At 42.5% G+C, this 24,811-nt stretch overlaps 1 protein-coding gene across 1 annotated transcript in view; it reads left to right on the top strand.

The window, feature by feature from the left end:
* The window catches only part of RNF125 (ring finger protein 125), a 36,276-nt gene extending 14,633 nt beyond the window's left edge, over positions 1-21,643 (top strand). Inside the window, exons 2-6 of the mRNA XM_040354115.1 lie at positions 9,930-10,083; positions 11,707-11,801; positions 14,584-14,683; positions 15,633-15,737; positions 20,787-21,643. Of these exons, the coding sequence (XP_040210049.1) occupies positions 9,930-10,083; positions 11,707-11,801; positions 14,584-14,683; positions 15,633-15,737; positions 20,787-20,873 (541 nt within the window). The 3' untranslated portion in view covers positions 20,874-21,643. The remainder of the gene's footprint in view (positions 1-9,929; positions 10,084-11,706; positions 11,802-14,583; positions 14,684-15,632; positions 15,738-20,786) is intronic.
* The last annotated feature ends 3,168 nt before the right edge of the window (positions 21,644-24,811 follow it).

The following is a 24,811-nucleotide window of genomic DNA, read 5'->3' on the forward strand; positions in this document are numbered from 1 at the left end:
AAGCGGAGTTCCACCCAAAATTGGAACTTCCGCTTAAACCACTCCTCGCCCCCTTACATGCCACATTTGGCATGTCATTTTTGTGGGGGAGGGGGAGTTGGGGCTTCAGTAGGAGTGGGACTTCCTGTCCCACTTCCTACTTCCGCCCAGGGACCGATTAGGCGATACGTCATATCGCCTTTTGGCAGCCCCTCCCTGTAGGCGATCACCTGGGACACGTGACAGGTCCCAGGCGATCACCTGTCCACTGAGGTAGCGCAGCGCCGCTCGCGCATGCGCAGTGAGTGCCCGGCCGTGAAGCCGAAAGCTGTCACGGCCGGGTGCCCACAGTTAGAATTAATTAATTAGGCTGGTTATGGACAGCTTACTCATCAGTATGACAAGTGATGTGAAATTTTCACAACCAAAGAATGGTTCCTTTGTCCATGGAGAAAATGGACCATTCCCAGCATGTTGAAAAATGTTGGCATGATAATAAGTACTGTGGTGATCATTAAAGTCTGCTTCCACTTGGTCATGGAATACTACATGTCTAGTTTTCACAAATAGTCACAAATGATCACATTGTGTGCAAATTCTAGGGTTCATTGGATGTGCATGGAAAATGGCGTCTAACAATTGGATTATTTCGGATTCCTTGTACCTAATAGGAGATGATATGAAATTACAGATTAAAATGCTACCCGATGTTTATATATACAGGTGTATAAAATGTTTTAATATTCTTCCCTATATTTAATCATTTTAAAACACAAGTGTCAGTGTTCAGTGCATAGTAGGTAATATGGTTAAGGTTTTTGGGTGCAAAACCATAAAATTTTGAACAGCAGGCAAGGATTAAGTAAAAGCTCAAGAGGCAATAAACACAAATTACCTGCATCGCACACTGGTGCGATTTGACATGCCAAATCGTCGGCAATTGCCGGCAATGGCACCGTCCTAATCAATGCGACGCCACATCTGCGGCGCTGCACCGATTTCAAAAAGTAGTTTCTGTACTGCTTTTTGCGATTTCGGCCCGCGATTTACATTGACATCTTTGCAGAAACTGCACAGATGTCTCTGTAATCGGGACTGACAAGCGGGAGTGGAGCCGTGCGAGTTCAGCTGGACTTGCACGGCTTCATTCCCGCAGCCCAGTGTGAACCTGGGCTTAATGTGATTTACTCCTCCTTCACTTTCACAGAAAAGTGCATTATACTTTGACAAAGTTCATTAAGGTTAATGATAATGCAGTTATACCTGAAAAACAAAGATAAAAGCTTTACTCTTTCAATGAAAGGTTTAAGCTGGCCATACACTGTTAGCTTTGTTTTGCAGGAAAAAAAAGCAACAAATGAACACCTCCAGCCATGCTACACAGTGCAAATGAACAAATCTCCCGCTGCGGCTATTGTAGTTTGACAGCTGGCCCTGATGGCTGTCAATACCCGTACTGCAACTACATCTGATCTAAAAAATTTCAACAAAAAAGTTGACCGAGCAACCAAGATTGTGGGATGGAGCGGGGCAGTGTCGGCTTTTTGTTTGGGGGGTTGTCAAACAGGATCGCCTGACCTTTCAGCCAATCGGGAAAAGGGTTTCAGACCCACGTTTGCTGATAGGTGGAGAGGTGATTCATTTGCTTTTCTACCACACCTGGGTGGGCTCCAAGCGCAATCCTCTGCGCTCCGAGTCCACCTTATTTTAAAGCCTATTGGAGCCTAATTGGGTGCTTAAAAAAAAAAAAAACTCTGCCGCTGTAATTGATGTGCCCGGCGTCCTGAAAGGGGCCAGACGCATGAATAGGGGGTGGCCGCAGCGGCCGTGAATCTAATCTATCCATTGACCATATAGGGGGTGGTGCGGAAAGAGGGGGTGGTGCCCATGCGCCCTTAATGGACGGGCTGCCTCTGGAGCAGGGCCAGCCACTGAGGAAATTTGCCCTTTGCCAGTGCCTCAGTTTGCTTATGTGATCTTTCCAAATAGGAAGGAATAGGTTTAGAAAAGGACAGCTGGTCAGGTCCACTTAAACAATGATCCTTCCCTTTGCCTGATGAGGCATTCAGTCATTTCACCAAGCCCCCATTCGCAGCTGAACGACATGTTGCATATTTCCTGAAGCAGAACGCTCAGCATGTAGATTCCCATTATATTTAATGGTGGCTGTTCACACCACATGCTGCTGCTTGATGTGCAAAAAAGTACACAAGTTTTATTTTTTTGGGGGCGGAGGCTTGCCCTTTGCTGCAAAAATTAAAAGCCGGCAGCTACACATACTGCAGCTGCTGACTTTTAATAATGGGACACTTACCTGTCCTGGAGTCCAGAGATGTTGGCAGCATCAACTGTCGGGTGCTGCCGTCGCCATTGCTGGTAAGAGAACCCTGCAGTGAAGCATTACGGCTTCATGCCGGGAACCCTACTGCCATGCGCGAGGCACCCGCTGCGCTCTCCTACTGGCCTGGTGGTGGGGGAAGGAGGAGGGAGCCAACGCTGACGTAATGCTCCGCGGCTGAGACTCCCGGTAGTGGGGAAAAGACCCAAAAGATGGGTATGCGCTCCCCCCCAAAAGGTGCCAAATGTGGCACCGGAGGGGGGAGGCGACAAATGAGAGGAAGTTCCACTTTTGAGTGGAACTCTGCTTTAAATGTGATTTTGGCCCAAACATCTGAAAATTCACAATTAGCACACCTTCTGCACAAGTTTGCGCCTAACAATTAGGCTCCTCCTCCTAGCAACCTCCATGCCTAAAGCGTTTAATAGTGCATGCAGTTGCAGTATTTCTAATCTTCATAGACTAGAGAGGGGCCTGCTCACAGTCCAGCATGTTGGAAAATCTCCAACCTATAGCAGATTTACTTGTGATAACATTTTTGAAGTACAGTTGTAAATGATGCTGGAATTTAGGGGCTAGATTCAGCATTGATTTACGCCGGCGTTTCTATAGATACGCCGGCGCAGCTTTGAATTTACGCGGCGTATCTTCTTTCTGTATTCAGAAAGCAAGATACGCCGACATTAGCCTAAGATGCGACTGGCGTAAGTCTTTTACACCGTCGTATCTTAGGGTGCATATTTACGCTGGCCGCTAGGTGGCACTTCCGTCGTTTTCGGCGTAGAATATGCAAATGACCTAGATACGCCGATTCACAAATTTACGTACGCCCGGCACTATTTTTTTACGTCGTTTACGTTAGGCTTTTTCGGCGTAAGGTTGTTCCTGCTATTATAAGGCGTACGCAATGTTAAGTATGGACGTCGTTGCCGCGTCAAATTTTGAATTTTTTACGTTGTTTGCGTAAGTCGTTCGCAAATAGGGCTGGACGTAATTTACGTTCACGTCGAAACCAATGACGTCCTTGCAGCGTACTTTGGAGCAATGCACACTGGGAAATTCCACGGACAGCAAATGCGCCGTTCGGGAAAAACGTCAATCACGTCGGGTCACCAAGAATTAACATAAAACACGCTCCCTCATTTGAATTACGCACGCTTACGCCGGCCCCATTTACGCTACGCCGCCGTAATTTAGAAGGCAAGTGCGTTGTGAATACAGCACTTGCCTCTCTAACTTACGGCGGCGTAGCGTAAATACGATACGCTGCGCAGCCGTAACAATGCGCGCCCCTATCTGAATCTAGCCCTAGGAGTATTTATGACTAGCCGTACTGAAATTTGGTTGTGTAGATCATGGCTTGGGTCTAGCTGCTGGATTTTATGGAGTCCATCTTAGTTTTTCAGTTCAGTGATATCGGTGGATTATAAATAAATTCGTATTTACCTGCTGACCTCTCGTTGTTACTGACAGGTTGAACTTTGATTTGTTTTCGCTGCAGTTTCCTTGTTTTGTAACGTGATGCTTTCAGCCAGAATGGTATTAGTCTATAGTGACTTAGAAGACTTATTAGACATAGCACAGGTTCACACTAAGCTGCGGGAATGAAGCCGTGCTGAACTCGCACAATTTCACTCCTGCATGTCAGTCCTGATTTCGGCCGCGATTTCAGAGATATCTGCACAGATGTCAGTGTAAATCACAGCCCGAAATTGCAAAAAGTAGTACAGTAACCATTGGACCCCGCTACTGTCAGTCAAAGTCAGTGAACCGATCAGGAGAGAGAGGGGCCGCGGCTGAGTCTCGGCTCTGTGTCTGAATGGACACACGGAGCTGTGGCTCGGGTGCCCCCATAGCAAGCTGCTTGCTGTGGGGGCACTGTGCAGGAGGGAGAGCCCAGGAGCACCAAAGAGGGACCTGAGAACAGGAGGATCTGGGCTGCTCTGTGCAAAACCAGCACACAGAGGAGGTAAGTGTGACATGTTTGTTATTTTCATACAAAAAAAAAATAGACTTTAGTATCACTTGTAGGCCCTTTTCACACATGTGCAACCTGAAAGTTGCACGACTTATGACGTGACTTTGGCACGACTTGGATGCTACTTGAGGCAATGCCTGTGTATTCTTGAGGTCTATGGACCTCAAGTCACATCAAAGTCAGACCACTACTGCAGGCACTACTTTAAAGTCGCACAGATATGAACAGTACGCATTGGAAATCATGTATTATGACTTGTCATGTGACTTTGCAGTCCCAAGTCGCAGGACAAGTCACACAAGTGTACAAGGGGCCTATAGCCTGTTAAGTAAAATCTATTTTTAGCACCGCTATACCATCGGAATTGCGGTGGTATTCGGCCGCTAGCGGGGCGGTTTTAACCGCGGCTAGCGGCCGAAAAAGGTTAATACCGGCAGCAATGCGCATTGCTGTAGAGGCGCATTGCCGGCGGTGTTACCGCGGTTTCCCATTGCTTTCAATGGGAAGGAGCGGTAAACACACCGCTCCAAAGATGCTGCTAGCAGAACTTTTGGAGCGGTCCTGCTAGCGCACCGCTGCAGTGTGAAAGCCCTAGGGCTTTCACATTGAGACTGCGGTGCAGGAGTTTTTCAGGAGGTATTTAGGTGCTATTATTAGCGCTAAAACGCCTGAAAAACTCCTCCAGTGTGAAAGGGGCCTTACTTTCTATGCCCAACAGTACAATAATTTGTGTTATTATTATTGTTCCAGATCCAGTTTAATATACAAAGCTATACTTTTTATAGTACATGTTCCAGTCAGGCAAGAAAGCTGGAGAACTACCAGCAATATTGATACTAAAGGTTGGAAGTCCATAGCATTGTTGTTGTGAACTTTGTATTTATTCCCTGTCAATTTTGGCACGTACCCAGAATGATATCATCCTATTCCTGCAAGTCTGTTGGCTTTTTAAGGGCAAATAGGAGAGAACAAAAACATTCTTGTAATTTCAGTGGCCTTTCCTGCCCAATGTAGGGATTTTTTCAGAAGATTGGTCACAGTGGAAGAGATAAGGTCCAGCTAGAAAATCTGCTCATGGACAATATAAACTTCCAGCAATGTTTGCCTTACACTCCTTAAGACATAAAGTGGATGACAATGCAAACAACATACTGGATGAGAGTGTTGTGCTCGGAAATATTTACCATGGAGTTGTGAAGAAGAGGTTAGAAAAGACCAGTCATTTCCCAGACCCCCGAGTCTGAGATGCTGCATTTTTCTGTACTTACTATTAGTGTGTGCCGACCTTTACTGTATGTCACTTTTGTTTTTATATACTAAAGCATGCCTGTGTGTGAGAGATTCAAACACATTATCTATTAGATCTAGATAAACTGAACTTCAATTTCCAATGACTGGGACAGGAATGTATCTAACCATCATAAAGACGTAATATATGACATTCATACATGAATAAAATTCAGATCAAGAATGAGCTAAATCAGGTTAATGGGCAGAATAATGTAGTATTCAGGGGCTGATCAGTCCAGCACAGCCAGAGCACCCTTATTAATTGTGTCTGGTGAAAGACACCAATGGAGTCTGATCTTCTCAGGGTATACAGTTGGTAATGTGTGTACTTGGCTTTCAGGCCAAAATATATTTTATATCCAATAATCTTAGTGATACGTTAAACATATGTGATATATGGGTCAGCTGAGGCTGTGAACTTTGAGGCTAGGTTCACACCTATGCGAATTGAGTGCGGTTTAAACCGCATCTAATTCGCAGGACATTTCAAAATACATTGTTTTCAATGAGGCTGGTTCACATATGTGCGATGCATTCGCACTGCGTATTGCCTCCAAACCGCATGCGGTTTTTATGTCTTGCGGTGCGGCTCAGGTGCGAATTCAGTCCCATTATCTTCTATGGGTACGCATCTAATTCGCACATGTGTTCAGTTCTCTGCAGGAGTTTCTCTCATTCAGCTCAATACAATTCTCCCCCACTCTCCTCTCACCCGGAAGTTCTCCCAGGTCTCCAAATTCGCACCTGATCTGCAACTAAACCACAGTTGATCTGCAGAACACCCTCTAGAGAAATCTGCAACGACAACGCAGCTCAAAAAAGCAACGCACTAGTGTGATTCCGGCCTGAAACGAGGTCAGCAGTACATACAATTGTGGAATTACTAACTTTTATCAGAACATTAAGGCCGGAATCACACTAGTGCGTTGCTTTTTTGAGCTGCGTTGTCGTTGCAGATTTCTCTAGAGGGTGTTCTGCAGATCAACTGCGGTTTAGTTGCAGATCAGGTGCGAATTTGGAGACCTGGGAGAACTTCCGGGTGAGAGGAGAGTGGGGGAGAATTGTATTGAGCTGAATGAGAGAAACTCCTGCAGAGAACTGAACACATGTGCGAATTAGATGCGTACCCATAGAAGATAATGGGACTGAATTCGCACCTGAGCCGCACCGCAAGACATAAAAACCGCATGCGGTTTGGAGGCAATACGCAGTGCGAATGCATCGCACATATGTGAACCAGCCTCATTGAAAACAATGTATTTTGAAATGTCCTGCGAATTAGATGCGGTTTAAACCGCACTCAATTCGCATAGGTGTGAACCTAGCCTAAAGAGGAACTGCAGTCTGCTCACATAATCTGTTATTAAAAACATCTTTGCTATTCTAAAGCTTTCCTCCAGCCACTTTGCATATTATTTTATATATTCTGGGATTTTGTACTTACTTGCCGAATATGCTCCCTTCACTAAATCTGGGTGCAGCCATTTTAACTGTGGGCAGCTGAAGCTGCTGCCTGTTCACTTCCTGGATTTACACAGAGGCACACCTCCCAGCTCTGCAGTCCTGCAGCCCTCATTGGCCCTCTTATGCCGCTGACAGGCAGACCTTTTTTAGTCAGGCCCATTCGGCAGAAACCAGGGGTTTGGCCGTCTTCTCTCTGACCGGCTGCCGAAAACAGTGGACCGGCCGATAGAGCTGCCCGATCTCCAGGCTGGATGACCCGCGATTTTCGGGTGCGGCCATAGGAAAGTCCCCGGCTTTGGCCTAGCTCCGGAGCGGCGGCCATCTTGGTACACCCGGCGGCGGCTGTCTCATCAGTGGTGTTTCGTCGTTGCCATCTTGCTCCACCCCACACTCCTGCACAGTAATGTTAGTGAGAAGGGGGCAAGCAGACATCTTGTTACACCCAACAGAGTTTTAAATTTCACAGTTATTTTCAACACAAAACTGAGCTTATATGCTTAAATACAGTATATGTAAATCTGACAGACTGTTTACATGTTACATTTGAAAAGCAGCAGCAAACCTTACATGCTTGCTTATGTGACAGAACACCTCTGATTTTCACATTTAGTTAAATGTGAAAATCAGAGGTGTTCTTTCGCATTAGCAAGCATGTAAGGTCAGCAGGTTTGCTGCGGCTTTTAAAATGTAACATGTAAACAGTCCGTCAGATTTACATATACTGTATTTAAGCACATAAGAACCGTTTTGTGTTGAAATTAACTTTGAATAAACATTTTTTTTGAGAATCGTGATCTTCATTTTATGCAAAAGAATCGCGATTCTCATTTTTCCCAGAATCGCGCAGCTCTACCGGTCGATACCGCTCTGTGTCAGTGAGTATGTGGCCTTCATGCATGAAGTTCTTGGTGCAGCACACATAGACAAAGTGGAGAGGCAGAAGTCTGATACAAGGGTTGATCTTGCAAAAGATTATGTAAATGGTGCATATATGGTGTGTACTTACAATGGCCTGTGTATGTTGACAGTAGACATGAAGGTCTGGCTGTGTTTTCTCCAGTTGGGTAAGCTTGTTATAGAACTCTTTATAGCAGGGGTTTCCATCCCGGGTCACATTGGAAGAAGAGCAATTGTTTTGGGCCACAAATAAAATACACTAACAATAAAGCCGTGTACACACTATTATTATTCTTTTTCATTCAATCCCCAAGGGTTGAACGAAAACAAACTGTCAGCTCCGGGCAGAGCCACTGTACTAACCAAGATTAGTTCAGTTCTCCCTCCGCTGTGCTGTTGGGTTCTGACAGGGGGGCAACCCCCCCCCCCCCAATATCTGGTTTGATCGATGTTGTAGCAATTCTCAATGAATTCTCAAGGTGCTCATCAGATGTTTTGGTTCTAATTTTGCCCTTTGTGTGCTTCATTCCTTGAAAATAGCTGCTCACAAATATAAGTACTGCGGAAAACTTATGATTTGATTAATATTAGTTCAGACTATTTTAGGGGTAATTGTTTTAAGAACATTTGTTAAATTTTCAAATCAGTTGGGTCAAATCGGCATTGTTTTTTTTTTTTTTTATTCTCGAACAAACACATTTTGTATGAAAATCCACTAGTGTATGGCCAGTTTAAGGGTGGTGGATATCGTTTTTAGGCAGTGATAGTCATGTTGTGCACTACAAAGTTTTCTAATCTTCTAGTTTGCATAGTATGTTAATTTTTATTAAGTAGTGTTTGTACCAACTGAAAATATTCCCTAAAGGCATTATTATTTCTTAATTTACTGTTTCCATTAGTATCTTTTCTATTTATATACCTATTGATTTCCAGATATGCCTTCAGAATAACAAATAAGGTACAGCAATGCTTGTTTATGCATTCATACCTCATCACCTTTTTGGCCATATATCCCAATGTCGTGCTTACCCCTAATGTAGGTGGTCAGACACTATAGCTAGCTTCTGTGTTCTTCATCTTTAGTAGCCTCCTTTCCCATAAGGCAAGCAGGCCTACTGGTACTTGGTTGCCCCCAAGTCTTATACACAATGTTATAGCCCCTGAGAAAAGCATACAGGTACTTACGGTTGGCAGACAGGCAGAGTTGTTCGTTGACAGTCCCGGTACAAAGCAGGCAAGGCTCAGAGTAGTTAGGGTCCAATCCGTAGTCAAAAGGCAGGTAAAGTTCGGAGAATAGTTTATATCCAGTTCAAGGTCATAAACAGGGGAATCCAAACAGCAGAGCAGGACAAAAAGATAGAGAGCTTGAGCACGTATTACACACATACTGTACATACATCATCACAAGCATGAGACTGCAGTCTTGGCCTAAATCAGGTTTGGTCTCCACCCAGAGACTGGCTACATCAATCACCTTGCAGGTGGTTAGCCAGTGAGAATGTATCACAGCCAAAACCAGAATTCTGGAACCAGCAGCTATGATGGAGCAGGACTGTTTCACACTCCTGACCCCCTGGGGCAGGGGAGCCACGAGGAGAAAGAAAACTCTTCTCTCTGCCTTGATTCTTATTGATTAGTTTTCCGCCTAATTATAAAGACTGCCTCTGTGAACCATAACTACTACATTTTTTCATTAGTCTTGCAGATTTAGGGCACTGGGCCACTTTATCGAATGCTCTATTTCCCTAGCTCACTCACCCAAAGTTACTGTAAATGATTCACATTCCTATACATAATAGCCACTAATGTCTCAAAATCTAGCCATTTATGTTTATTCCTACTGTTTTATTATATGTAAAAACCTAATAAAGACTACATTACCAAAATACTGCTAACATTATATTTTACAGAATTCCGGAAAGACTTACAGATGTGTTCATTTAGGTTCTGTAAAAAATTATTTTTTTCTTTCCTGTCCTGTAGGTTTTGTCACACCTGTATTAAAGCTAGTTTGAGGAATAATGCGTATGCCTGTCCATATTGCCGCACTCACTTGTCATCTGAAGGAACGCTTGCCGTGGACATCATGAAGAAGATGAAGACTGTTTTTCAGAATTGTGAAGAGTGTGATGAAAAGGTAAAATCATCCATACACCAACCTGAAAAAAAAAAGCAATGTTGTATTATTATAAAAATAATTTAAGAGGGTATAGCACACAAAAATCTGGAAAAGGTAACTTTAGGGAATTGGTATAGTAAGAAAAAGAGATATAAAATATTAGAAATGTTCACCTATTTCACTGTTTTTTCATAATCCAGCAAAACAGTGGTGAATGTGGAAGCTGTTCTTTGACAGATAACAAGTAGACATGCAATTTGTTTTTTCACAAATTTGTTCATTTGGAAGTATTAGAATTAACGAAAACCCGTTTTAACAAATTTTTCCAAAAAAACGAAATCTGAGAAACCGAAATAAAAAAAAAGAAAATTCAAAAGAACGAAAATAAGAAAATAAGAAGGAAAATCTGAAAATTTAAGTTAAAGTAACGAATATGAATTTATCCAAAGTTACGAAATGTCCAAATTAACAAATGCTGCATCTAAACAAATGGAATGTAACAAACTAATAATAATAAATAATATTAATTTTTTTATTATTATTTATTATTATTAGTTACGTTGCATTCGTTTAGATGCAGCATTCGTTCTTTTGGATAATTTGTAACTTTGGATAAATTCGTATTCGTTACATTCACTAATAGCCAAATTTGAATGGAAATTCCAATACCTATAATTTAATAGTTGGTTAATGTTGGTTATTATTTCCGATTTTTGCGAATTATCAAATTAACGAATACAGCATCTAAACAAATGGAACGTAATGAATTCAAATTTTTCCGAAGTTACGAATTTATTCGCAATAACGAATTCCGTTCATAATAATTGACCCGAAAAACGGAAGAAAAAAAAAACGAATGAAAACGGATTTTTTTTTTTCGTCAGTTCACATGTCTAGTAACAAGTAAGCCACGTGTGTAGTCAGTGTGAAGGGACATATCTGGCTGAGATGAGCCTAACACCCATTTTTGGATGTAGTCTATGTTGGACCCAGGGATGCATACTACTGTATTTCCAGTTTTGCAGGCCAAATTGGGATAACACCTACTTTTTATTTATTACTCATTTATTGTCCCCATTCACATAGCATAACTTAAAATAAATATTTTACAATTTCAGCTTACCTTTTTAGATGCTCCTAGTCTGCATCCTCCAGCAAGAAAAATCCTACATAGTTCTCTTTGTTTATTAAAAGGGGATGGGCTGCTGTGTTTAACATAAATAACCTTATACTGTGCAGACAGATCTTCAATTGTAACTAAAAGGTAATTACAGGTTTAGAGCAGACTTTCTTAACCTTTTCATCACAGAGGAACCCTTGAAATAACTTTCTGGTCTCTGAGAACCTCTGCTTAAAAAAGTTTTTAACAAGTAGAATATGTTTTAAAAAAACATATTGTATTGTTTGTCTCTCTTCAGAGAAAATTATTGTATATTTTTCACTTCTGGCTCAGAAAACAGCTCTGTTGACAATTTGTGATTACAAATGACTAATACAGTCAAAAGCAAACAGTGCCCTTTACATAATTATGTCATGTCTATATCTTTTTATTCTATTTTTATCCATATAAAAAAACAATTGCGAAACTGTGAAATATGTTTTGTGTTCCATACTTATCTAGCTATATATTTTTCTTTTTAGATTTGCCTGAGTGAAATGAGAGCACACATGAATAGGTGTCAGCAATACATTACAAAATACGGCCCTCTGGAAGAGCTGGGGAAAAAAACATGCAGGTATGTCACCTATGATGATTATCAGCGATGCCTATCAGGGCCGTCTTATTAGCATTATGGGCCCCTGGGCAAAGTAATGCTCTGGGGCCCCTACAATGGAGACAGTGCAGGTAAACAGACATCAATTAGGTAGGAGGCAGACAAGCGGAGCTTCCCCTTTTGGGTGGAGCTCCGCATTAACTACATTAATAATCATTCTGTACAGCAAAGAAACAGTGGGAAAATACTACATACATATAAGTAACAAAGCTGTCCTGTGCATATAATATATCTGATAGATTGATGCCTCCCCAGCACTATGGCCCCTTTACACCCTAGATATCCTCCCAGCACTCTGACCCCTCTACACCCCAGATATCCCCCCAGCACTCTGACCCCTCTACACCCTAAATATTCCCCCCCCCAGCACTGTAACCATATACCATAAGATACCCCTTGTACTGTGACTCCATTACATCCCTGATACCTCCTACACTGTGGCCTCTCTACATCCCTTCCTTGGAGTCCTGAGCATTCAAGTTGCATGGGGCGGCGTCAGAGCATCACTGGCGCTCTGGCCCTGCCCCTCCCTGCTGGCTGTGAAATAATAGGTATCGTTCTGCACAGCACGGTGCACTGCTGCCAGCCTGCCTCCCCTGTGTATCCATCACTCTCAGTGCTATTACGGGGGGCCCCCAACTTCGGGGCAGCGTGGGCTCAAGGACCAGCTGCTTTGGGGAAAGTGCAGGGCCCCCCCATGCAGCTGGGGCCCCTGGGCAGTGCCCAGGTGTGCCCTCTCATTAAGACAGCCCTGATGCCTATATGTACATTTTCTTTAACCTCTTGCAGTCCACGTAATGCATTTTTGGGTCAGCAAAGAGAGTGGGCTTTAACCCCCATGCTATAAAGTTAAATTGTGATAATAGAGGCCCCAACCTCATATAAATATAAAAGAGTGAAAAACAACCAAACCCTCACTCCTCTCCCCCTCCTCTCCGCGGCGCCATCATTGCAAGTGTGGGCATCTGGCTGTGACAGCTTGAGACTTCATAGCTGGGTGCGCGCTGTGCATGCGTGAGGTGCGCTGCGCTCTCTTAGTGGCCAGGCAATCTTCTGGGACCTGTGACGTGTTACAGAATATTGCAGAGAGGGAGGGGAGAGGAGGAGTCGCCTAGGCGGCGAGGCAACGGAAGTAGAAAGTGGGACAGGTGATGAGTTCTTGCAAGGGAGAGCCGAGACAGCCGCAGAGGGACCCCAGAAGACCAGGTTCGGGGCCACTTGTTATTTCAAAAAAAATTACCTTTACATACCCTTTAAGCATGTAAAACATCTCTTATATATGTATTTCATTTGGGTATTCAACTGTTTGCCTAGAGTGCAGACTCAAATAAAACTATGCACAACTGTCGCCTCTGCAGCATAGAATAGATATTTGGTCCAAAAAAGCTTTAAAATAAAATTGTTACATAAATAATAAAAAATATGCAAAATATGTCTTAAAACAGTGTAACAAATAAAATCCAAATACATCCCCTCACACAATGCGACGGTAGAAAAATAGTTTGGGACTTGAAAGCATGCAGAACAGATCTGCACTTTGAGAATGCATGCTTTGAATTCCAGAATGATTTTACCATGGTTAGATGTAAAGGGTTGATGGAGGTTATAGATTTACTAAGTGACATAAAGAACATATATTAACTAGGCACCATAGTGGGCAGGAATGGAGTTCTGTATCTTGGCCAGCAGTATATACCGTAACTTCAGTCTTTCTGGGGCGAAGTACTGACATAAATAAAATAAGGAAGACGTAATTCGGCTCTCCTTTAATGCATACGCTGGGGTGCATAGAACAACATGGCTCCGGTTGCAAAATGCCACTCACTGAACAAAGCTCCAGCACTCTCTAATTCCTGAAGGATCTCAAAGAATTTTAATGCTCAAGGGTCACAACCCTTTGATACTGTTTTTGTGACTTGCACACTTGGAGAAAACACACTAAAGCCTCGTACACGCGCTCGGTTTTCTCGGCAAGAACCAGCAAGAAAACTGCTGGCAGAGTATACCGAGCGTGTGTACGAGGCTTTCAGGTTTCTCATCAAGAAAACTGCCTAAAATCTCAACGAGAAAAATAGAGAACATGTTCTCTATTTTTTCCTGCCGGGAAACCCGAGAGTGTGTATACTTACCTGTCGCTGCGGAAACGCGTGCATGCTCGAAATTACTTTGACGCATGTGCGGTAGCTTCCTAGGCATAGGTAGGGTGCAGCAAGATGGCGGCGACGGCATCGAATGTGACAAGCGCATGCTCGTCGTACGCGATGACGTCACCACGATCTTGCCTTCCAAAAAAAACACAGTCCTTTTGAAAGGTCGGTCTGTACACTCGGGCGGCAAGAGATTCTTTTCCAAGAATCTCGTCGGGAAAAACAACATTTTTTTCCTGACGAGATTCTGGCCTGTGTGTACAGGGCTTAGCTCTCAGCATACAGAGATGTGCAGTAGGACGTCATGTTCTTCATGCTACTTGGACACACGTTGCCTGATTATACCGAGCATGGTTGGAATCTGGCAGAATCAAAAGTGTCCAACAGCAGGAATTGTAATAGGAAAGAACAGTATATAGGTAGCCTAAAGAGAAATACTGTACATTTTGTTTTTATTACAAAACTGGAATTTCACTTTAACAGTCTGGTGCTTTGCCAGTTAAAACACAATTCTGTACTAATATAGTGTTTGCATTGTATTATCTCAATGTTCTACTAGTTTTCTAACTTTTCTAATGATCTCTGTTTCTTTTCAGAGCGCTACGGTATACATGCCCATATTGCCCAGTGGAGGTAGACGAAGAAGGTCTAGTGCAGCACTGTTTGAACTTCCACAATACAGAGAATAGACTGGTGGTAAGGCGTTTCCTAGCACTATACAAATTCCTAGGTGTTACTTGTATCTAAGTGTCTGTGTCCACTCCTCTCCAACATGTCAAAGATCAGGGGCATCAAACTCAATTTCAGTACAGGCTGCATCAGCAGTCTGGTTGCCCTCTCTCTCCTACCTGGCCATCTAGTACCTCCCTGTGTAGGCATCTCTCTTTCTCAGACTCTGGAGATCTGTCCCCGCGTTGAGTACATGCAGGGCGCTCTGTTCATGTCGCTGCTGGGAGCAAAGCTGTCCCTTGTAAATACAGAAGGCTTTTGTGAGAGCCAGAGGTAATGGAATGGAGTGTGAGGTCACGTGAACAGGCCCCCGGGCCTTGTGTTTGGACATACACTATATTGTCGAAAGTATTGGGACGCCTGCCTTTACATGAACTTTAATGGCATCCCGGGCTTAGTCCGTATTGGTTAAATATTGAGTTGGCTCACCCTTTGCAGCTGTAACCGCTTTAACTCTTCTGGGAAGATTGTCCACAAGGTTTAGGAGTGTCTATGGGAAAATTTGATCATTCTACCAGAAGCGCATTTATGAGGTCAGGCACTGGCCTAGCTCGCAGTCTCCCCTCTGATTCATCCAAAGGCAGTGTGAACTGCCGTGCGAGTCGGGTGCGATGCGGGAACCGGTAGTGGATTTGCAGGGTTCCTGCATCGTACAAGTGTGAACCAAGCCAAAATCTGAATCTCCAGATCTGTATACTTGTTCCAGGCCATTGAGAACTAACAGGCATGTGGTCAGTGTAATAGAAACTAATAGCCAGCCAACTAGCATCACCAGAAAGAGGTCAGCAATGGCGGCCTCCATGTTTTTCTCCTAAAAGGCAGTCACAGAAAGTAAAAATACTTTTTCCCAACAGCAAAAAAATTGGCGTCAAGCATGTCATTGTAATTTTATGAACTGTCATTTGTTTTCTCTTAGGTGTGTCCAGTTTGTCACCTGGTGCCAGGAGGGGACTCCAGCTATGATTCAAGTTTTCTAAAGCATCTTTATACCAGACATTCAATGTACTTTGAAAATTACATAGTGAGTGTCAAATGACTTTTTAACCTATTTTTCATTAAATAACTTATGTTACTATAAAATGTTGTTATAGAGTATTTCAGCAGACTGCTCTGTACACCAGCAGACTCTTTGGGGTGGTTTTACTAAAACTGTATAGTGCAAAATCTGGTGCAGCTGTGCATGGTAGCCAATCAGTTTCCAACTTCTGCTTGTTCAATTAAGCTTTAACAAAAAAAAAAAAACCTGGAAGCTGATTGGTTTCTATGCAGAGCTGCATCCGATTTTGCACTCTTCAGTTTTAGTAAATCAAGCCAAGTGGTTGCTGCATTTACCTAAATAAAAAACAGGGATTGTTTTACATTAGTAGGCCCACTCGCTTAGATCAAGTGTGTTCTTGGTGATTATGTGGATATCCCATGAACATAAAAATAGGGTCATAGCATACATGCTCTAGGCCCAAAAGGTGACCACAGGCCCATGTGGCATATACTCAGTTTATGTATATGGTTTCCAATAGTTATTTTGAAAATGTTATTATTTATGTGCAACAAATCAAGCATTATATGTATGTGTGTGTGTGTGTGTGTATATATATATATATATATATATATATATATATATACAGTGGGGCAAAAAAGTATTTAGTCAGCCACCAATTGTGCAAGTTCTCCCACTTAAAAAGATGAGAGAGGCCTGTAATTATCATCATCACTATGAGAGACAAAATGTGGAAACAAATCCAGACAATCACATCGTCTGATTTGGAAAGAATTTATTTGCAAATTATGGTGGAAAATAAGTATTTGGTCACCTACAAACAAGCAGGATTTCTGGCTCTCACAGACCTGTATCTTCTTCTTTAAGAGGCTCCTCTGTTCTCCACTCATTACCTGTATTAATGGCACCTGTTTGAACTTGTTATCAGTATAAAAGACACCTGTCCACAACCTCAAACAGTCACACTCCAAACTCCACTATGGTGAAGACCAAAGAGCTGTCGAAGGACACCAGAAACAAAATTGTAGACCTGCACCAGGCTGGGAAGACTGAATCTGCAATAGGCAAGCAGCTTGGTGTGAAGAAATCAACTGTGGGAGCAATAATTAGAAAATGGAAGACATACAAGACCACTGATATTCTCCCTTGATCTGGTGCTCCACGCAAGATCTCACCACGTGGGGTCATAATGATCACAAGAACGGTGAACAAAAATTCCATAACCACACGGAGGGACCTAGTGAATGACTCGCAGAGAGCTGGGACCAAGGTAACAAAGGCTACCATCAGTAACAAACTACGCCACCGGGGACTTAGATCCTGCAGTGCCAGATGTGTCCCCCTGCTTAAGCCAGTACATGTCCGGGCCCGTCTGAGGTTTGCTAGAGAGCATCTGGATGATCCAGAAGAGGATTGGGAGAATGTCAAATGGTCAGATGAAACCAAAGTAGAACTGTTTGGCAGAAACACAACGCGTCGTGTTTGGAGGAGAGAGAGTTGCAACCAAAGAACACCATACCTACTGTGAAGCATGGGGGTGGCAACATCATGCTTTGGGGCTGTTTCTGCAAAGGGAACAGGACGACTGATCCGTGTATATGAAAGAATGAATGGGGCCATGTATCGTGAGATTTTGAGTGCAAACCTCCTCCAATCAGCAAGGGTATTGAAGATGAAACGTGGCTGGGTCTTTCAGCATGACAATGATCCCAAACACACCGCCCGGGCAACGAAGGAGTGGCTTCGTTAGGAGCATTTAAGGGTCCTAGAGTGGCCTAGCCAGTCTCCAGATCTTAACCTCATAGAAAACCTTTGGAGGGAGTTGAAAGTCCGTGTTGCCCAGCGACAGCCCCAAAACATCACTGCTCTAGAGGAGATCTGCATGGAGGAATGGGCCAACATACCAGCAACAGTGTGTGACAACCTTGTGTAGACTTACAGAAAACGTTTGACCTCTGTCATTGCCAACAAAGGATATATAACGAAGTATTAAGATGAACTTTTGATATTAACCAAATATTTATTTTCCACAATAATTTGCAAATAATTTCTTTCCAAATCAGAAAATGTGATTGTCTGGATTTGTTTCCACATTTTGTCTCTCATAGTTGAGGTATACCTATGATAATAATTACAGGCCTCCCTCATCTTTTTAAGTGGAAGAACTTGCACAATTGGTGGCTGACTAAATACTTTTTTGCCCCACTGTGTATATGTGTGTGTATATGTATGTGTGTGTATATATATATATATATAAAAACCCTCACCACGTCTAACTGAATGTTATTTCACAAAGCATACAGAGCGTGGATATGAGAATCTCAGTTCTAGGCTAGTAAGAAAATACTTATTTCGATAGCCATCCGGAAATCCAAGCCATTTAATATACCAGTTCTCATATATAAAGAAGTGTCAAATCTTCCACACTGTGTTCCTGCTGTGAAGCCGCTCAATGCTGTTCATACTGCCTGTTTGCAAAGCCCCGGAATTGCAAGGGGCCTGACGTGTAACGTCAGACATTAGAGATCACTGACATCAACAGGTTTCGCTGTTAGGTCATAGATCGGCTTTGTCAGTACATCTTTGGCTGCTGTGCATGATAGTGATTTGTTACATTTCAGTATCAAACAGATGCTTTGTACAACTGCTTTCATATGGAGAGAGGTGGAAAATGCAATCTGAGGTCTCTTGAATAGCAATGAGACAAGGTTTTCCAACCTGCCCAATTATTTCTTCCATTAGAAAACCTCAGCTGATGATGTCTGCTTGTGCCATAAATACCTCTAAGGCCGGGTACACACGAACAAACATTTACGGTGAAACCGGTCCGTCGGACCGTTTTCACCGTACATGCCTGCCAGAGGGCTTCTGTACGATGGTTGTACACACCATCGTACAGAAGTCCACGCGTAAACAATACGCGGGGCGTGTCCGCGTCGTCGCCGTGGCGATGACGCGGAGACGTGGGCAGGCCTGCCATTTAAAGGCTTCCACGCATGCGTCGAAGTCATTCGACGCATGCGAGGGACGGCGGGCGCCTGGACATGTACGGTAGGTCTGTACTGACGACCGTACATGTCCGAGCGGGCAGGATTCCAGCGGACGGTTTTAAAACACGTCCACGAATATTTGCCCGCTGGGAAAAGGCCCGGCGGGCAAATGTTTGCTGGAATTCGGCCCGCTCGCGCCCACACACGACCGAACATGTATGCTGAAACTGGCCCACGGACCAGTTTCAGCATACATGTTTGGTCGTGTGTACGGGGCCTAATGTATATGCGCAGCTGAACACAGATGATGCATTGAAACTTTAGTTAAAATAAATAAATAACAAAGCAATAACATAAAGGAAAGAAAAATAATATTTTTTTTTATTTTCTACTGTGGTTTGGGTAACAAGTTAGCTTATTTTGTAATCTAAAAACCATCAATATAAAGGATCACTATTTGCAGGCTAAAAGTAGAATTGTTGTGCTATTCTATTCTAATAGTTAATCCAAACCCAAAAACAAAAAATGTATACAGTGCATTGAAAAAGTATTCACACCCCTTGCATTTTTCCACATTTTGTAAACCAAAAACAGAAATGTATTTTATTGGGATTTTTTCTGATAGACCAACACAAAGTGGCACATAATTGTGAAGTGGAAGGAAAATGATTAATGGTTTTATTTTTATTTTTTTTACAGATAAATATATAAGCCCCCTCAGTCAAAACTTTTTAGAATCACCTTTTGCTGCAATTACAGCTGCAGGTCTTTTGGGTATGTCTCTACCAGCTTTTCATTTTCCTTCCACTTCACAATTATGTGCCACTTTGTGTTGGACTATCACATAAAATCCCAATAAAATACATTTATGTTGTAACATGACAAAATGTTGAAAATTTCAACGGGTATGAATACTTTTTCATTGCACTGTATATTGTAGCTTAGAAGTCCTTAGATGACGTGGCTACAAAATATTTATTTTCCAGATTTTTTATTTTTTATTTTCACTAGCTAATCCTGTTATTACTTGTTCCTGGCTATGGCTCATTCCTGCACTGTATTTAAAGAAGAGGGCATAGATGTCACTCAGGCTGGACTTCTAACATGTCTGCCTTTGTTTATGTCCATGATGCTAGGAGGGAGTGATGGTTTAAAGAACAAAGATAACATTGTTTGCACTTCCAGTTCATGTCACAGGCTACTGCATTTCTGCAAGATCAACAGGTGTTTTCTGTACTTACTAAGATGTTCAAAGTCCAAAAAGTGAAAACAGACATAACCACTATTTTTGTTCTTGGGTTTAGATATACTTTAAACACTTATCTTGCTTCGGAAAACCACTGCTCTTCAGTTCAGTGATATATTAAAATGTTTGCATATTGAATATTAAATCTCATCCAAAGGTAGAATCATTGGTGAGCTGTCAGCTGGTCAGGTCTGTGTGCACATCAGTTTCTCAAACTCCACATGACCAATGCCTTGGCATTTAGTCAAATGACTGGAACCAATTGTAGCAGACTTTTCTGCCATTCAGAAAGGCAATACACTGTGGATCGTATTAAAGAGGCAGCTGAGCATCAGTTTGCAGATGTTCAGACGGTGATACTGCAGTCTCATCGCATTTAAGGGGCTCAGATGGCAGGTGTAATACTTGCCAAACGCAACATGACGAGTTACATTTGCTGCACTGTAAAGCTTCTCAACTGTGGCAATGTGAGCAGATCTGATTGGCCGCCATATAAAGTTGTAAGTAGGGAAGTGGTAAAAATGTGATCAGCCACCTGTTTTTATTGCTTCTTGGCCACCTTTGTGAACTTACCCTAAATTATGAACAGTGATTTCTTGAGATGGTATTGAAACACATCATTTAACACCTATTTATTAGTACAGTAGGACAGAGCAATCAGAATGGATCAATGGGTATAAGTATAATACAGGTCAGCTAATTAAAATAAATGCAACTGGCATTTAAAAGTATCCTTAGCTAGTTTATAATTTTATTTGAAGGATTTGTTACATTGTATGGGTCTGTATTATTGTTCTGTATTCTCACCGCATGTTCTGTTTTTTTTTTTTATCATAGGATATAAACATAGTGGAAGAGGCTCTTATTGAAAGAGTAATAGATCTCTCTATGATACACTACATAAGGCACTCTAACAGATCCTAACCATCATCAAGACAGAGGCAAGATCATCAGTGAGGTGCTTAGAAGATCTGGCACTATGTTTTTGGGGGGGTTTACAAATGAAGACACAACAGCTTCCTTTTCCAGAAACCTGTCATGGGTAAAGAACACAACATAGAGCAACTGGTAGTTGTGTGTTATAAAAAGAGGTCATATGTTGTTAGGATCAGAACTGGAAGTCTTTTTTTTTTTTTTAGCTAACCCCTTAAGGTTTGAAAATGTTTCTTTAGAACAGAAGTAGGCAAGCTGTAACTGCCACTAATATGGAACTAAAGCATGTATTGGCTGGTATTGCATGCTTGGTCTTCAACAGTGTTCAGTTTGTCTTACCTCTGCTTCTGAGACTTAAAACATATTTTATGCAACAGATACATAAATATGCAAGTGACCCCGGAACATTTGCATCATCATTGTGTAGAATACTGTTGTTTACAACGCCAATGATTAGCAACACTTATGTCAGAACATATATGTGTCTAACCACTAACCTGAATATGTCAGAAGAAAATATGAGTACAGTAAATGTAAAAATAGTTGAAAGGATACAATAGAATGGTATATAAACATAAAACTACACGCCGGGGAAAAAAATCCTTCCATATTCAACTCCTATTTATTTATGATCACTATTTATTGTAATTCGTTTTATAAAACAGAGTCACATATCCACATGTCCACCTAAGGCCCCGTACACACGGTCGGACAAAACCGATGAGAATGGACCGAGGTTCAGTTTCATCGGTCCAAACCGACGGTGTGTATAGCCCATCGGTCTGTTTTCCTTCGGTCCAAAATTTTAAAACATGCTTCAAAACCAAACCGATGGACCGCTGCCCGATCGGATCAAACCCATGGTTAGTACAGAAAGCATTGGTTTAAAACCCGCGCATGCTCAGAATCAAGTCGACGCATGCTTGGAAGCATTGAATTTCGTTTTATTCAGCACGTCGTGTGTTTGACGTCACCGCGTTCTGACCCGATTGGTTTTTGGAACAATGGTGTTTACGCACATCAGACCATCAGGCCACTTCAGCGGTGAACCGATAAAAACGGTCTGTTGGACCATTCTCATCGGTTTTGTCCGACCGTGTGTACGGGGCCTTAGAATGTTGGGAAGCCAAGTTCTAGCTCTAGTATCTTGGGATAAACAGGCAAGTAGGTAAAGATGTTAGAATAACAGTGGTTTTATGGAGTGTAATAGGCAAAGGAAAGACAAAAGGTTTAGAAAAGTACAAAAAAAAAAAAAAGTATTATTATCAGAGTTCAACATAATATTCCAGTTCGCTAATGGTTCCCTTGTTTAAGTCAATCTCTATGTGTCTCTGTTGTTTTGTTTTTAGTTTATACCCGCTATGAGTAAAATTCCTTTAAATTATGCCTTGTAAATATTTTATTAAATATATTTAGAAAATTTCTATTTTGTGACCATATCTGTGCTGTGATTCTAACTTCCTATTGCAATTAAGTATGTTATAAGGAAACTCTTGCAGAAAACTCTCTAAAATTAATAGGATCTGTACATGCACATAACTTGGCTTGGAGGCATTGATCAACCAGCCAATCAGGAGGTTTATAAGTGCCATACCAGCCCTAACAAAGCCTAAATCTTTTCCCACCCCATTCTAAGACTATTCTATCTACCCTGTAAAAGAAAAGATGTGTATACTTACAGTATCTATTCTGAAGCCGCTCCAGTCCAGTCACATGACTGGCTTCCAGCACTGGCTTCAGTGGGTGACATCACCTTAAAGGCCTGTACACACGATCGAATATTCTGACAATTGTCCGATGGACGTGTTTTGTCGGACAATGGCCGTGTATGCTCCATCGGACAATTGTTGTCGCTATTCCCGACAACAAATGTTGGATGGTCCTGCTCCCAAATTGTCCGACAATAAATGTGTTCTGTCAGATTATCCTATCGTGTGTGCACAAGTCCGTCGGACTAAAATCCAAAGTACAAACACGCATGCTCCGGACCAATGCTAACCATAAGACAACATTAGCAGAAGTTGCCCAAAAGGGTTGCACTAAAGAGCAGAAAAAACACGTAGTTTCGTGAATGTTGACTGAAAAAGTTCTGCCGTCTGTTTGCAGAACAAGTTCACGGCCAACACCTTTGGACAAATATCCACAGATTCCGATTATGTGTATGAGCCTTAAGGCTGCATTCACACCTGAGCGTTTTGTTTTCAGGCAGAAAGTCGCAAGTTTTTACCGCGATTTGTAACGTATTTTTTTTTTTGCCACAATTTGGACAGGTCAAAAGGTCACCAATGTAAAAAGCTGATAAATGCCTGTTATCTGCCCAAAAAGAAGCTTGGGCCAGATTCACAGAGCAAGTACGCCAGCGTATCTACTGATACACCGGCGTACTTTCAAATTTCCCGCGTCGTATCTTTAGTTTGAATCCTCAAACCAAGATACGACGGCTTCTGGGTTCGATCCGACAGGCGTACGGCTTCGTACGCCTTCGGATCGTAGATGCAATACTTCGACGCCCGCTGGGTGGAGTTTGCGTTGTTTTCCGCGGCGGGTATGCAAATTAGCGATTTACGACGATCCACGAACGTACGCGCACCCGTCGCATTTTCTAACGTCGTCTGTAGTCGGCTTTTTCCGGCGTAAAGGTTAAAGCTGGTATTTTGCGGCGTATACATAGACTTGCCATGTTAAAGTATGGCCATCGTTCCCGCGTCGAGATTTGAATTTTTTTTTGCGTAAGTCGTCCATGAATAGGGATGGACGTAAGTCACGCCGAAGTTCAAAAAATGACGTCGTTGCGACGTCATTTCACGCAAAGCACGGCGGGAAATTTTGAAACGGAGCATGCGCAGTTCAATCGGCGCGGGGACGCGCTTCATTTAAATGAATCACGCCCCCCACCCGCCGATTTGAATTCCGCCGCCAGAAATACACTACGCCGCCGTAACTTACGGAGCAAATTCTTCCTGGATTCGACTTAGAGCCAGGTAAGATAGGGCGGCATAGTGTATCTCTGATACGCTGCGCCTGTCCTTTTTTATGTGAATCTGGCCCCTTGTGTATATTTTTGAGCTTCAGGCGTTTTGCTTCAGGCTACAAACCGCTCAGATGTGAACAGGGGTCATTTAAATTAATGGGATTTTGCTTGTTGGGCATTTTTCAGGTGTTTTTTTCTCGTGTTTTACGAGCCGAAAATGCTCAGGTGTGAATGCAGCCTTAGGCCTACTATGGGACAGTTGTTAGCTGTCCCTCTGCACTTATGCCGGTCTAGTGACCGGACCGGAGCGACTTCAGAATAGATAAGTATATAAATCTGAAAACCCCCCCGCCTAGCACATGTGGGGTCATATATAAGTGTATCTTATATTTGTTGCCCAGAATCTTTTTTTATACATGAAATATTTAGGTTCCATAGAGCCATTTGAAAACCGTTAACGATGTTTAAGGGCTCATTCAACACCAGCAGCTGCCCTGAAATCACAACTGCTTGTGTGCATTAGGAGATCCAGTGCCGATGTTCCAGTCCTGGTGCATCACACTGGGGTTGATGTACTAAAACTGGAGCAGTTGTGCATGGTAGCCAATCGGCTTATAAATTCAGCTTGTTCAAGTAAGCTTTGACAATAAAATCCAATTTACTGAGTTACCCAAATAATTCAACCCCAGTGTTTCCTTTTGTTATTTTTTTATTTAATTGAAAGTGACATTACATTCAGGTTTAATGGCTGCAGCATGCTGTGATGCAGTGGATTGCATTGCCCCATGCTGCACTGAAAAAAAGTACTTCATGGCGTACATTTTTTTGCGCACGTGTCACTGCAACACTGGTGTTGACTGTCCTTGCAGGGAGCAACTTTGCCTTGTGTTGGGACTTCGCTAGGCAATGCTGATTTGAACTCCACACCTTAACAGTGGATGGTAAGTCCATTGAATAG

This window comes from Rana temporaria, chromosome 5, assembly GCF_905171775.1.
Source record: "Rana temporaria chromosome 5, aRanTem1.1, whole genome shotgun sequence".
NCBI classification, from domain to species: domain Eukaryota; kingdom Metazoa; phylum Chordata; class Amphibia; order Anura; family Ranidae; genus Rana; species Rana temporaria.